Raw genomic sequence first — 13,735 nt, 5'->3', positions numbered from 1 at the left:
CCCTTGATTTATTTCCTTGTTTTATTATTATGTAATACTGTATAATAATAATAATAATAATAATAATAATAATAATCATAATAATAAATTGTTTCTTGGAAAATTTTAACTTTTAAGGCTTGTAGTCTTTTAAAGGGTTTATTATCGACGGATCAGTAGATAGTTAAGTAGAAAATTTTATTATTTATCAAAATCTTTAAATTCATTTTTATCTTTAAATCAACCGGAAACTGAATATTTTTAAAAAATGTTCTAAAGAAAAATTTTCAAAATTAGATGTATATTTTTTAAACTTTAATTACTTGTTATTAATTGAATAATTACTATATTTTAGAGTTTAAGTAGTTAACAAGATAGGAAATTTTATAATCTACAAAAATCTATTTATACATTTCTATCCTACTATTAACCGGAAGTAAAACGTTTTAAAAAATCTTAACAATTTTTTTGAAAAGTCGTAATTTCTGGCATCCCCAATAAAAAATAATAATAATGACAAATGTCTAATATGTGATACAATGTATATTCATTACCTGAAACATAAATATGAATTTAAATATAATATTGAATTTATCTCACTAATAATTTAATTTAAAGCAAAATGCATAGTTGGTCTGAGACGTTTTGTCATATTTAATAGTTGAGTTAAACATGTGCATATTCAACATTTATGTAATATATACATATAATATTATTGTATATACTTAAATGAAAGAAATATGCTCGAGTAGTAGTTTCACTACCGCTTACGTCAGACCCTCGGCGTTATATTCTCATTGTTCTCCTCATTTGATAAATGTTGTTATATACAAACGCATCTACGTCGACTCTATAACACCGACACTTGTGAACAATATAATAACAAGGACATTGCGATCATGCAATACATGTTAGGGATCATGGGGAGAAGAATAATTTATGGCATACATATATACATATACATATTTATTTATTTATACTGGAACATTATCTAATAAACATACCAACACTTTGATATTTATTTTATTTTTATTTTACTTAAATTAATTTTTCATTCTTTTTTTTGTTATATTTAAATTTTCTCACGCTTTTCTTTTACCCTCTTTTTGGGTTAATCGATTTTAATAACTTGCGTGAGAAAATGACTTTGAAAAAAAAAAAAAAAAATTTGTTTGTTTTTTTTTTTTCTATTTAATTTCATTATTATGATCCTGGCTGATAATGTTAACAACTTTTCTTATAAACATGACAATGGGGTTTTAAAGTAGTTTATTATTATTAGTATTTTATATATATTTATATATATAGTTCAAGTTCAAGTTCAAGTTGTTTTTTTTTTTTTTTTTGTATCGAATAAATTTTCAGTAATATCTTTGTGAGTAAGATATCAATCGATTTGAAATTATTGTAAACTTGCAAAGTTATTTTCATACTTTTATCATATTTAATTTTAGACAAAAATACATTTAAAACTAGGTCAGAATTTTTTTTTATAGAAAGTAATAAAAATTCTACAATAAATGTGTTACATTAAATTGCGATATCTCTCAAACTATCGGAGATCAAAAAATTTTTGATCTAACTTTTTGAAAGGTAATTTAATTTCCTAAAAGTTTTCACTTTTAAAAAAAAAACCGGAGACACGGTAGTATCTCGCTCTAAGTACACGTTCCAACATATATACATGTGTGTGTACATGGCGGTGCGAAACGACTTTATCTTTATACCGGAATCGTATGTCTACTGAACCTCTAGCATATTTTTATCTACTAATTATAATAAAATATTACTTATTACTGGTATATACCTATTTAATTATTGGAATTTAATCATTGTCTATCCAATTCGATCGAAAGTTATTGAACTGAATAGTTTATTCATAACTTTTGGATTCGCGAATTTTCACTTGCATATGTTTTAGAATTTTTCAACAAATTTGACAAATCGAATTTTTTTTTAATCTATAGTTTCATAATGTGTATTTTTTTATACCCTGGTAGAAAAGTATACTCTAAGATGAATTATAATATAATAAATACTAATTCTGAAGTTAGTTAATGATAGATGAACTCTCAATTAAAATCACTAAATTTTTACCAAAAACAGATTCTCTGGAAATGCCACGCCAAGTGAAAGTTCAAAATTGATCATATATTGCATGGAACAATTTTTGCAAAAAAAAATAATATCGACAATCGCAAGAAAGACCAAGTAACTAGGATGTTGTAGAGTTGAAAAAAAATTTATTATTTTTGTAAAATGTAGAATTGAAAAATAATTTTTGAAAATATTTAGTATGTGCTATTAAAGTCAATTCTAAGTATTTAAATATCAAACGTTTAGAAGATACGACACTACTCAACAATTTTTTTTCACCATACCAGCACCGAAAGTTCAAATCCCTGCCCTGTCTTTAAAGAAGAACAAAAGATAAAAATTAGCGCATGCGCGATTCTTCCTACAAACAGAGGCAAAAATTTAAATTTTCAGGTGCACATCTGGTGAAAAATCGTATACACACCACAGAGAAAAGTAGGACGTCCCAATCCACGTGTTTGCCACCCTCTCCTTCGGCTCGGGCAGCCAATTATACACGTGGGCTTGAATGTCCTACTTTCCTCCCTTGGTGTGCAATATACTATTGTGGGTTAACGCACACAAAGTAAGTTCCAATATTTTTTTTTATTTGTATATTGAATCTGTTTTTGGTGGCACTATGAAATCATAATTGGAAAGTTATAGCTAAATTAATTACAGTCGGACTCGATTCGGGAGTCGGACCTTATTATAAGACTAGTTTGGGGGTGTAGGGAAAAAATTCTTAGAATTTAGGTTCCCCCACTATTGTGCTTAAAAGTGTTTGCGCCCAAGCCTCGCTATAAGACTATCGCCATTTTGTGTTTCGTTTATGTATTCGGTTCAACTCTACTTTATTAAAAAGTGAATCTATTTTACATATAATCGTAAATACACAGAATTTTGTCGTTCTTTTCCCTTCATTAACTATGTGGAACCACGAGATTGTAAGTGATCTTTATGAAAATAAATTACTTAATCTACAATCTACATGTATGTACATATCTCGATTTTAGTCTTACTGTTCGTTGGTCTGATAACGAGGTCTGGCTGTAAATTTTATTTTACATAATTTCTTATAAAAATTTTTACTTACCTTCAAATTATTTTGTCTTCTAAGATATTGATTTTACGGTATTTATTAAGGAGACCAAAGTTGTAGAAAATTAAATTTTTTTTTAATGACCTCCTTAGATATAGATTTATATTAAATTATTATTGAGATATATTTAAATCAAAGAATGAAAATTTTTTTTTCTTCAAAAATTTTTGAAAATCTGTAATTAATTACATGAATTATTTTATTAATTAATGACTTAATGATAAATTAAATTTTCAGGATGATTGTGGACAATGGGTGAGCTTAGACTCGGAGGTAGAAATGCGTGGAGGAGAAGTTGTAGGTACAAAAACACCAACTGGGCACAGTCTTCTGATATCCTGCCGCTTTGAACAACCTTTTGGTAAATATAATTAATTAATTAAACCGATTAAATATGCAATAGAATAAAATAACTGTATAAGAAACCGAGATCTAAATTTTAAGCTTAAATTAATAATAATAATTCAATAAATTGGCTGAGATAATGAATAAGTTTAAAAATAAAATTGATGAAATTTTAGTGATAGAAGTTGACTATTAATAAATAATAAGTTTATGTAGTGAAAAAAAGGGAAATTATTTTATGTAAACGTGAACGTTAATGAATTAGGAAGATGGTGTGACCCACGAAGCGGATGGAAAACCGTGATAACGAGCGATACTGCAATCAAGTTATGGGCATCACGGCCTATGTGTGGTTCAGGTACCCTCCGCATCATCACACCGTGACATCCCAATGGAAATAAATATATATTATCCATGGATGTGTAAATATCCTTACAGTTAAACTCAAATTTTAATTATTATCATTTATTAAATAAACTACATTTTATTTTACTGATCTTTATACTTTAAATTATGGTAATCGTGCAGTAAAATTAATTTTTTTTAGGATAGTAAATATTCTATTTAATTAAACTATTGATGTTAGAAAAAAAAAAATTATTTATTACATATTTTAAGAAATTTTACTTACTACAAAAAAGGTCCTTATAAATTTTAACGTAAACTCAATAGTTTACTAGTTATTTTGAATTGAACATAAAAATTTAGAGAAAAATAATTATTTTTGAATTTTAAGATTTAGAATAGAGTTTTAATTTTGGATGAAGGATCAAAAATATGATAAATGTGTATAAGAAAACATTCTTTGGAAATTAAATTTATTACATACAAAGTCCTTATAAATTTTTATGTGAGTTTAATAATCGTATAGTTATTTTAAATTGAATTTAAAATAAAAAAAATATAATTTTTGAATTTTAAGATTTTGAGTAGAATTTAAATTTGGATCAAGAATAAAAAATATGACAAATATGCATAAGAAAATTTTTTTATGAAATTATATTTCATACAAAATTTTTTATACATTTTTAGTGTATTTCTAATAGTTTAATCAGAATACAAATTGAATCAGACCAAAACTAAAAATTTTTAGAAATTAATTTTAAAAAATGAATACTAAAAATATTTTTTATGCAAAAAAAAGTTACAACTGCATAATAACCAAAAAATTTACGCATCCACGGTATCGAGCTTTATCCGTAATTAGCGTGACAATCCTCTAGCCCGCCACTGCACCATCTTGAGTGTTAAAACAATCATTTTTTATTTAAATATCTTTAGAGTGACCCGACTATCTCTCAGTAGCCGTGAATTTTTTTACACCTCGTAGTATTTTTTTTCAATTCTTTGTCCCGCTACACTCACTTTGATCATTCAATTAAATTAATTTTCAAATTATTTTAGACCACGTACTACCCCACCACTATATATATATAAATATATATATATATATATATATATATATATATATATATATATATATTAGCTCTAGTATATTTTCTTCATCATTTTTACTTCCTTTCTTAATCACTTATTTGTTATTTTTAATATAAAAAAACATATATATATATATATATATATATATATATATAACGTTTATTATTTTCCTTAGTTCTTTATACTTTTATTTTCTCTCACAAACAACAGTAAATAAAAAAAAAAAAATTTTAAAACGTGAATGTTTTTGCTTAGCACTATAAATATTGTCCAGTTATTTTTCTGACCTATTTTAAAAAAACTTTAATACTTTTATTTACGTCTGTGTTAATACCAAATGTACTAAGTGTTATAGCATACACCGAAAATAATTTTTTTTTAGGCCAGCACTTGAGTTTGTGTGTAAACGTGATTTATTATTTAACCAAAGTTAAATAAAATAATATAAATATATATATGTGTATATATTTATTTATTTATTTGTTTACTTATAAAACTAAATAACGATAACAAGGAAACATGTAAATTGTAAAACACGTAGTTTTTTTTTTTATTTTCTGAATTTATTCGCGACTAATCGCACTTGAAAGTGAGCAGTGGCGCGGCGATAGCACGGATTCAATTTTTTATTTATCAATTTTTATTTTTCTTTTAAATTTATTTTCAAAGGGTTTTTAAATTTAAAGCTGAGGGTACCTGGTTGAGCTATGGCTGCGGCACTGTATTTAAAAAATAAAATATCCTTGTTATTTTAAATCATAAAGTTGATTATGTTAATTTTAATTCCCGAATGATAGATGTTTAGATTTTAGTATAGATTTTTTTTTATTTTAAGAAACTGGTGGCTTTTAATGAAAATTCTTTAATTCTCTGAGACCTTATAAATTTCCGGTTCATTTTATTTTTTAAGGAAACGAGTCTAAATATCTAAAGAATTTTTTCAATTTAAATTATCAATTTATATTTTCTTTTTAATTTTAATTTCAGTTCATTCAAAATTATATATGTATTTTGATAACTGATTAATCAAACTTTGATTAATAAGTTGAGAAAATTATAGCCAACGATGAAATTTTGAAAATGTATCCAAGTTGAATTTTTTCTCTTTTAATTTTCAAAATATAAATTTTTAATTTTTTTTTTGTTTACTTCTGATCTTAAGGAAAGGATACAAATTTCTTTTACAACAGATTGAATAAAAAAGAAATTAAAAAGAATGTATGATAAAGAAAAAATAAATAATTAAAGAGCTACCAGTCTTTTGATTAAATTATCAAAAAGATTAAGTATTGAAATGACTTTCCAGAGGTCTTATTTCTCCTTCCACCTCATTAGCATATTCTCATTTATTTAACTTGTCACCTTTCATCTTTTACAAATTAACTATTTCCGCCTTAAAAATCTCATTTTTTTTTTTAAATAAAAAAACTTAAAACTTTATCAATAGCTAGCAGGCGTGTATTCTTTTCTTTTTTTTATTTTAAACGTAACAGTTCGCTACTATTGTGAAAGAATTGAACTCAACGGAAAAAGAACTAAATTGAGATAAAAAAAACCAGATAGCATAAAAATCAAAGATTCCCATGAGAACGCTAGTGCAACTTTTCTAACCAACTGGGAATATTTTTCTATGTAATAAATAACAAAGTTTAAAATTTTTTTTTTATTTACTGTACATATTTATTTCTATTTATATTTTGATATAATAATATGTGAATATATATACCAAGAATTTTATTAGAAAACACACTTAGGTAAATATATACCGTGTAAAAAAAGTTCGTTCCAAAAATATTCAAATAAAGTTTGACATGTAGAACTTCTAAATTTGAGATAGAATAGAATTTCAAGTTTAGCATTTTTTTAACTTCTAGGATTTTAATAGTAAAAAATATAATTGATTTTGAACTTTATGTGGACGAATTTCGAATCAAGTGAGAACGTTTTTAAAACATAATTCCGAGATCGTGTATTAACTAAATTTTTTACTTCCAATAACGAGATTTCAAATTAGAGATTTTTCTAATTTTTCTGAACGAGGGAAAAATTTAGTAAATAGTATCTTAGATAACTGGTGCCGTCTTTGAGTATTATACTCGATGTCACTAGTTGTATACGATATATTTTATATAACGAATGCGCAAAATTAAAATGTTGTTAAATTCTTAAAACCGTTTTTTTTTCGTGCTCCTTAAGATATATGAGCATATTTCTCATCACGGGCGTAAAAGCGTAAGTAAAAAAATTGAATTTTCGGTTACTCTCGTAACTGCTTGTATACCTTAGGTAGTCTACGGTGTTCGGAGTTATTCGGTTGAATTTGTTAAAGTTTAAATTATGTTTGTTAATCGTAAATAAATTACAATTATCGTTCATTTATTTATTAATATTCTATTAATACATAGAGTAAGTAACTTATGAGAAATATTGTCTTATTTAAAATATAAAAACATTTGTTTGGCGCCTGCGCGTTGATCGTGAGCAAAACTCTCATCACGGGCGTAAAGTATACTAAAAAGCTGACGGGAGTGCTGACGGGTTAATAATAGTAGTTTAAGCTACCTGTGAACTAAGCAACGAATGATTTGACAATTATGTTGTCGCGACATAAAGTGTAAGGCTTATGATGCATTAACATGAGGACGAATGTGATGGTCGTTACGAGCCGTAGACGAGTGTATCATAAAAAGAATGGCGTGATCATGACTGTCATGTTCGCTTCTTAGTCCACCTGTAGGATACAGTATTTTTTGCAAACCCTCCTATGAAAGTTTAATTTTCGAGAAGTAAAAAATAATGATTTTATTTAAAATCAAATTTTTAAGGATATTAGGTTGTCTATAGTATACGATACATATCATATGAGCGAAAAAAAGTAATGCGTTACCGCAACGTGTGGTTCCGTTTCACTCGCTTCAAGTACAATCATGTCGTTAGTTATAAAGAGCAAAATTAAATAAAATTACTGGTCGTGACATATTATTACTGCGGTAGTATAGTAAAGTTATAGGCTATTTAACGCACAAGTGCGATCAAGTTGAATGTATAGGTAAGGCTGAATATATTTGGCGCTTCCGATACGACTTACAGCGCTCGGAAATTGAACTTTCAAAGCAGGTCTTGCAAAAAAATATATATTCAGATATATCCAGGCCAAACTGCATATATATAACATGTATAAAAATATACGTCTCATACATGCAGTTTGGCCTGGGCATATCGGGATATATATTTTTTTCGTATGGAAAACAAATTGTATAAATTTTATTCGATCACTTATCAAATTAAATACTTGAGAACAATATTATAATTATTTTTTTATAACTCTGATGTTTCTATAAAGTACTAACTAATTTAAAGATGATTAATTAATCATTGATAATTTTATTTTATTTTTCTCGTTGATTTAGTTTCCAGAGATTTGAATCATAAATATCCGTTTCCCATATTTTATACAATAACATTAACGTGCCATTGGGGACAAAAATTCTTTAGATTTCTTCTTAAATTGGTAAATTTTCCGTATCATTCATGTTTGAAACAATAAAACTACTTTTTTTTTACCGCTTATAAGCTCGGGGTTATAACATCCGAAAAAATTTCAAGACCACTACCGGTGTTATTTTAACACCGTTTTGGGGGTTGATTTTAACACCGATAAAACCTTAACACCGGGATAGCGAGGCCTTACATCAGTTTTTTTTATAGCGTCATTTTTAGTATAATATTCTTTGCGTATACATTGTATATATAGTATAAAACTAAACCACTTAAATATATGATACTATTACCATTGTTTTCGTTTTATACTAAACAAATTTGTGCTGGTTAAGCTGGTTAGCAAGAATATCATCATCTCAACAGAATTTATCTCATTGTCCCCAAGATATTTCAATGAAATTGTTGAAAATAGTGTTATATATACAGTAATAGAACTAGCAAAGGTCATGGGAATAAAGCTACATTACTACTATACAGATTACTACGATGGACTATCTAGATTTCTTATCGTAATAGTCTAGTTATAAGAAGACATTTTATTTTAGTTTCATTTCATTTTCATTTATTTTTTTATTTTCTTTTTAGAAATAAAAATAGTAGTTGTAGAAAAAATAATAAGAAAATATGTCTTTAGCATCGTTTTTTTTTTTTTTTTTATTTTAAATAGAAATACTTTTGTCAACTGGCATTGAGGTACGTTTTTGTCGTATGACTTTACTCAAAAGAAAATAATCTAAACCCTCAAACACGTAGTCTCTGGAAAGTCTGTTGCAATAATGAGGGTTTCGAGAGTTTAAAAATAATAAAACTTCCAGAGGGAGTTTTATCTATTTATTTTTTTTTACTTTTTAACTTCTATTTATTATTATTTTTTTTTTTTTTTGTTTCTTATCTTAATAAACATGTAAAACTTGCTCGTTAGACATTAGACAACTGTGCACAGAATAGAAGAAATGTGTTATTGATTTCGAGTACTTTCCACAATTGATTTTACTTTTTTTTATTTTTGTTAATTGCCTTGTTTTTTTTTTTTTATTTTGTTAAAAGACCCGGAGAATACGGAAGCTGCGGATTTGCAGAGGAAACTCGAGATGCTGAATAATACGATGGACCAAGAGACAAGAGCCGAACAGGCTAGGAGACAAATACTTTATAATATAGGACACTGTAAGTATTCTCGAATATTTTCTACAGTTATTTTAAATCATACTTCGCTCTATCACTTTTTTTTATGCTTAATCTTTAAGTTTTTACTCTTTTAATTCAAATCACTAATTAGCTAATATGTTTAGGTTAAAAATCATAGAGACTTTTTTATAGAGAATTTTATTTTCTACAAAATTGTTCATACGCATTTTTATCATATCTTTGATATTTTAGTCAGAATTTTAATTTGAAGCAACGTAAAAAAAATATTGCCACAAATAATATTATTTTTGAAATTTAAAAACAAAAACTATAATAAAATTATTTGAGGTATGATAAGAATAAAGTGAAAACAATCAACAGAGAAAAAAATTATTAGTAAAAAAGTATCTTGGGTATATTTATTTGTACAAAAGTTAACAAGTTATATTACAAGTTGACTAAAACTAAAACAAAATTTTTTCCTCCAGCGGGTTACTCAGAAGATTCCGACTACACATCAGACCTAAATTACCCAGTGGGAGGGCAGGGTGCTAACAGTTCAGCCTCACAATTTCGTACCGCCGCTAATCAACTGGCAACTCCCCAACGTTCACTAGAAACCTCAAGGGAAAATAGCTACGAGCGTGATGATCACCAAGTACTCAATAATTTTAATTTATTTAAAGTCATAAAGTCTTATTTAATTAATTAAGCCGCTTTCATGTCTAAACTATATTAAACTAAAAAATGATAATTATAATTTTCATTAAGATTCCAGCAACAGTAGGCGGTAGATTGACTGCGAGTTACCCAAACTACGGTACGGGAAGTCGTGGTCATAGTCCGCGATACGATGAACCATATCCCGGTGAAAATATACCTCAACGTTACATTACACCCCAGAGTGGGGAGTCTTCCGAGCCACTTTCATACAACAGTAGACCTCGGGGTTACAAAGAGTACAGGTAAAAGCTTCAAATATATTTTTAAATCCCTGGAAATTTTTTAAAATAATAAAATACACTTACATACATCGCGGTACTTTCTATTATTACTTTTTTTTCAATTTTTACTACTACTACTAGTGTTATTTTTATGTCACGGAGAAAAATGAGGCTTAGAAATATAAAAATTGATAATAGGAAACAGATTAATTTTTTTTTTTTGCCAGACCAAACTTTAAAGGGTTCAGTTTTTTTTTTGCAATTTTTAGTAATTTAAAATCGAGCGTAACAAAAATTATGACAATATTTTCAAAATTTTTTTGTGTAATTTATAAAAATTATTACTTAGTACAATAAATTTTGTAATGATTGATTATATTTTCTGACCGTGAGTTAGAAATTTTTTTTTATTTCTTAAAATAACCAGCATAATTCAAATAAATAAGTTATATTTCTTAAAAAAAAAAAAAAAAGGAAGGAGGGAGCTTTGTCTACCAACGGAAGACTTGACGTTTACTGACAGAGCCTAGGAATGGAGGATCAGGTTTAATATAAAGTTTCGGGTGATGATTAAATGCAGATACCTATATTCCTTATCGGCGAACTTAAATTTTTTTTCCGAAAAAGTTACGCACTATTTACATGTTTTTATTGAGCTCACTTTCTTTATCTAAGAATTGAAAATTATATTATATATAGTATTAGTTGCTATTGATTTCTAATATTTCGTTTACCTAAGGGCTGTTGTCTTTCATTGATAAAAAAAAATTCACTGTTAATTCTCAAAATATTAAAAAATTTCTCAGTAGTTTTATGATATCATATCAACATCTTTTAGCGTGAAGTTGACATGTAAATTAATAATTATTTATAATACATTAAGACATGGAACCAAAAATTGCATAAAAAATCTAAACCTACGAAACGGCAAAAATTAAAAGTCAGACTTTTTCACTGATAACAAATTAAATATGTTAAGTTTTTCTAATCATAAAGACATGTCATGGACTAAATTTTTCTTATTCTTTCTTAATAATATAAATAATAGATATATATTCAGTGACAGATTAATTAAAATATTAATTTATCTAAAGACAATAAATAAGTTATTTTTTTTCCCGTGCAATCTAAATTTATATCAAATGATAGATGAATGTAAAAATCTCGATTCTAAGTAATAAAAACGGGTTGAAACGATGAAAAGTCACAGAATCTAGTCAAAAACTTTATAAAGATACTAAATTTAATAACATTAACTAATTTTATTATTCAGATATCGCTGGAACAAAATTTTCCTTATTCTCTTAGTAAAATAGATTATATAAAAAATTATACTTTAAAAACTTGTAAGCCAGTATTACTATATTATTACATCTATATATTGTCTAATAAGATTTTATAAAAATACACTCAAGTATAATTATTATTCGAGCCATTTTTCTCTGTGTATTAACTGGTCATGGCCAGTATTTCTTTCTTTACTTATTTTTAAATCTTTTAACAGACGACGGAAGCACACATGGGATTATGAGGACAGGTACGATCGAGTGATGTGTTTTTTCTTTTTCTTATCAATAATTATTTCCGTCATTCATCAAAATAAATAAAATCACTCGCTATTTTAATGTTTTCTCACCGTCCTACTATACATAAATAATCACAATCGTTTGTAAATAAACACATTAAACATCGCTACACTCATAAAAATTTCATTGCCAAATTTTAAGATTACTAATATTTGATACTAACTAATTGTTTAATTACAGTCAAGACGGATGGTACAGTGAGGGATACGATTATCAGGGAACGAGAATTGATGATTCCCGGGTATTTAGCGATACTGAATATTATCCTAGTACTACAAGTTCTATTCGTCGTGGTAATTATGATTATATTAGTAATAATAATAATTAAAATATTCTAATATAATAATAAATTCCAGTGGTTTAGTAATTAACGTATTAATGTTTGGTTTATCTTGTAGTCCCGCATAGAAAACCATCGTTAGAAAGGCAAAATACATCGTACGATGAACAGCATTACAGCACTGACGGATATAGTTATAATGACACTAGAATATCTAAAATGAGCGCCGTTTATCCAGAATGCCAGACAGATATTATGCATAATGATTATTATGACTCACGATATATCTACCAGGATGAAAGGTAATTTTATTATTTATTTAACTAGCATAAGGTCAAGTAAAATACATTTTTATTTTAAATAATTAATGCTAATAACGAAATTTTATTTTATATTTATTATTTAATACAGACCTTTTTAATTTATAGTATAAATTTATTATTTTAAATGTCAGAATAAAGAAAAAATATCAACGCTATTAATTATTTTACTTGGTTTTAAATTCAAGACGTAACAGACCCCCGCTACAGAGTTTTATTATTTTTTATATCATTGAACTATTTTGTAAATAGATTTTTTAATTCTTTCGTCGACGAGATCTCTCACGGAAAAAAGAAAACAGGAATAATTGCTGTTCGAACGAGCATTTATTACATTTTTAAATAATAACGCGGCGCTTCATAAACGAAACTGTAAAAGTTACAGTTTGGCGCCGCGCAGTAAGTTTTACATTTTAAGTATGAAACATTGCAGTTTTACAATGTATTAAGTTTTCTTTCTCACACTGTAATATTTGATGAAAATTATCAAAGTATCATTCGATATGCTTTAAAACTTACAGTTTTTATCAGCAAGTTTTACGTTAAAACTTTAAAAACTTGTTTCTCAAAATAACGATATTGCAACTATAGACTGTAAATTTTACATTTTCAGTTAGTAATATTTGTGTTTATTCTTTTCAATAATCTAGTTTGAATAATGATGGAATCCACTTCGAAATATAAATTTTAAAGTTTCAACATATGAATTTTCAGTTATTTTTAATCCTATAAATTAAATAAATATTCATTTAAACAATTATGCTTTTGGATAGCTTATCATCATCAATATCTTGGCTAAGTGCAACTTGCACTCACGTATACTACTTCAAAAATATTCACTGGCAATTGAGTAAGATTAGTATTTTCATACATTCAGCTAATTGCCGTGGTACGGTCTAAAATTCTAACATGTAAAATGTAAAACTTACAAATTCAAATGCAAGTGATTTCATGGAATTGAAACACAAATTGTCAATTTTCAATCATTAATGAATGGTTGTCAAACTGCAAAAGTTATAAAAGTAAATTTTTAATTT

The 13,735-nt window shown here is 26.6% G+C and overlaps 1 protein-coding gene across 5 annotated transcripts in view; it reads left to right on the top strand.

Annotated features, from left to right (window-relative positions):
* The window catches only part of LOC130673438 (protein unc-13 homolog B-like), a 167,007-nt gene that overhangs the window by 17,294 nt on the left and 135,978 nt on the right, over positions 1-13,735 (top strand). For 3 of the 5 annotated variants that reach the window (XM_057478453.1, XM_057478452.1, XM_057478456.1), the window contains exons 7-14: positions 3,395-3,518; positions 3,768-3,860; positions 9,488-9,607; positions 10,057-10,226; positions 10,340-10,533; positions 12,017-12,049; positions 12,279-12,391; positions 12,497-12,680. In XM_057478453.1, the coding sequence (XP_057334436.1) occupies positions 3,395-3,518; positions 3,768-3,860; positions 9,488-9,607; positions 10,057-10,226; positions 10,340-10,533; positions 12,017-12,049; positions 12,279-12,391; positions 12,497-12,680 (1,031 nt within the window). The remainder of the gene's footprint in view (positions 1-3,394; positions 3,519-3,767; positions 3,861-9,487; positions 9,608-10,056; positions 10,227-10,339; positions 10,534-12,016; positions 12,050-12,278; positions 12,392-12,496; positions 12,681-13,735) is intronic. The other 2 variants (XM_057478454.1, XM_057478455.1) reach the window with 2 other exon arrangements.

The sequence above is a fragment of the Microplitis mediator genome, chromosome 8 (assembly GCF_029852145.1).
Source record: "Microplitis mediator isolate UGA2020A chromosome 8, iyMicMedi2.1, whole genome shotgun sequence".
NCBI lineage: Eukaryota > Metazoa > Arthropoda > Insecta > Hymenoptera > Braconidae > Microplitis > Microplitis mediator.
The sequence above is the reverse complement of the archived record's forward strand: the minus strand, read 5'-3'. Positions and strand labels throughout refer to the sequence as shown.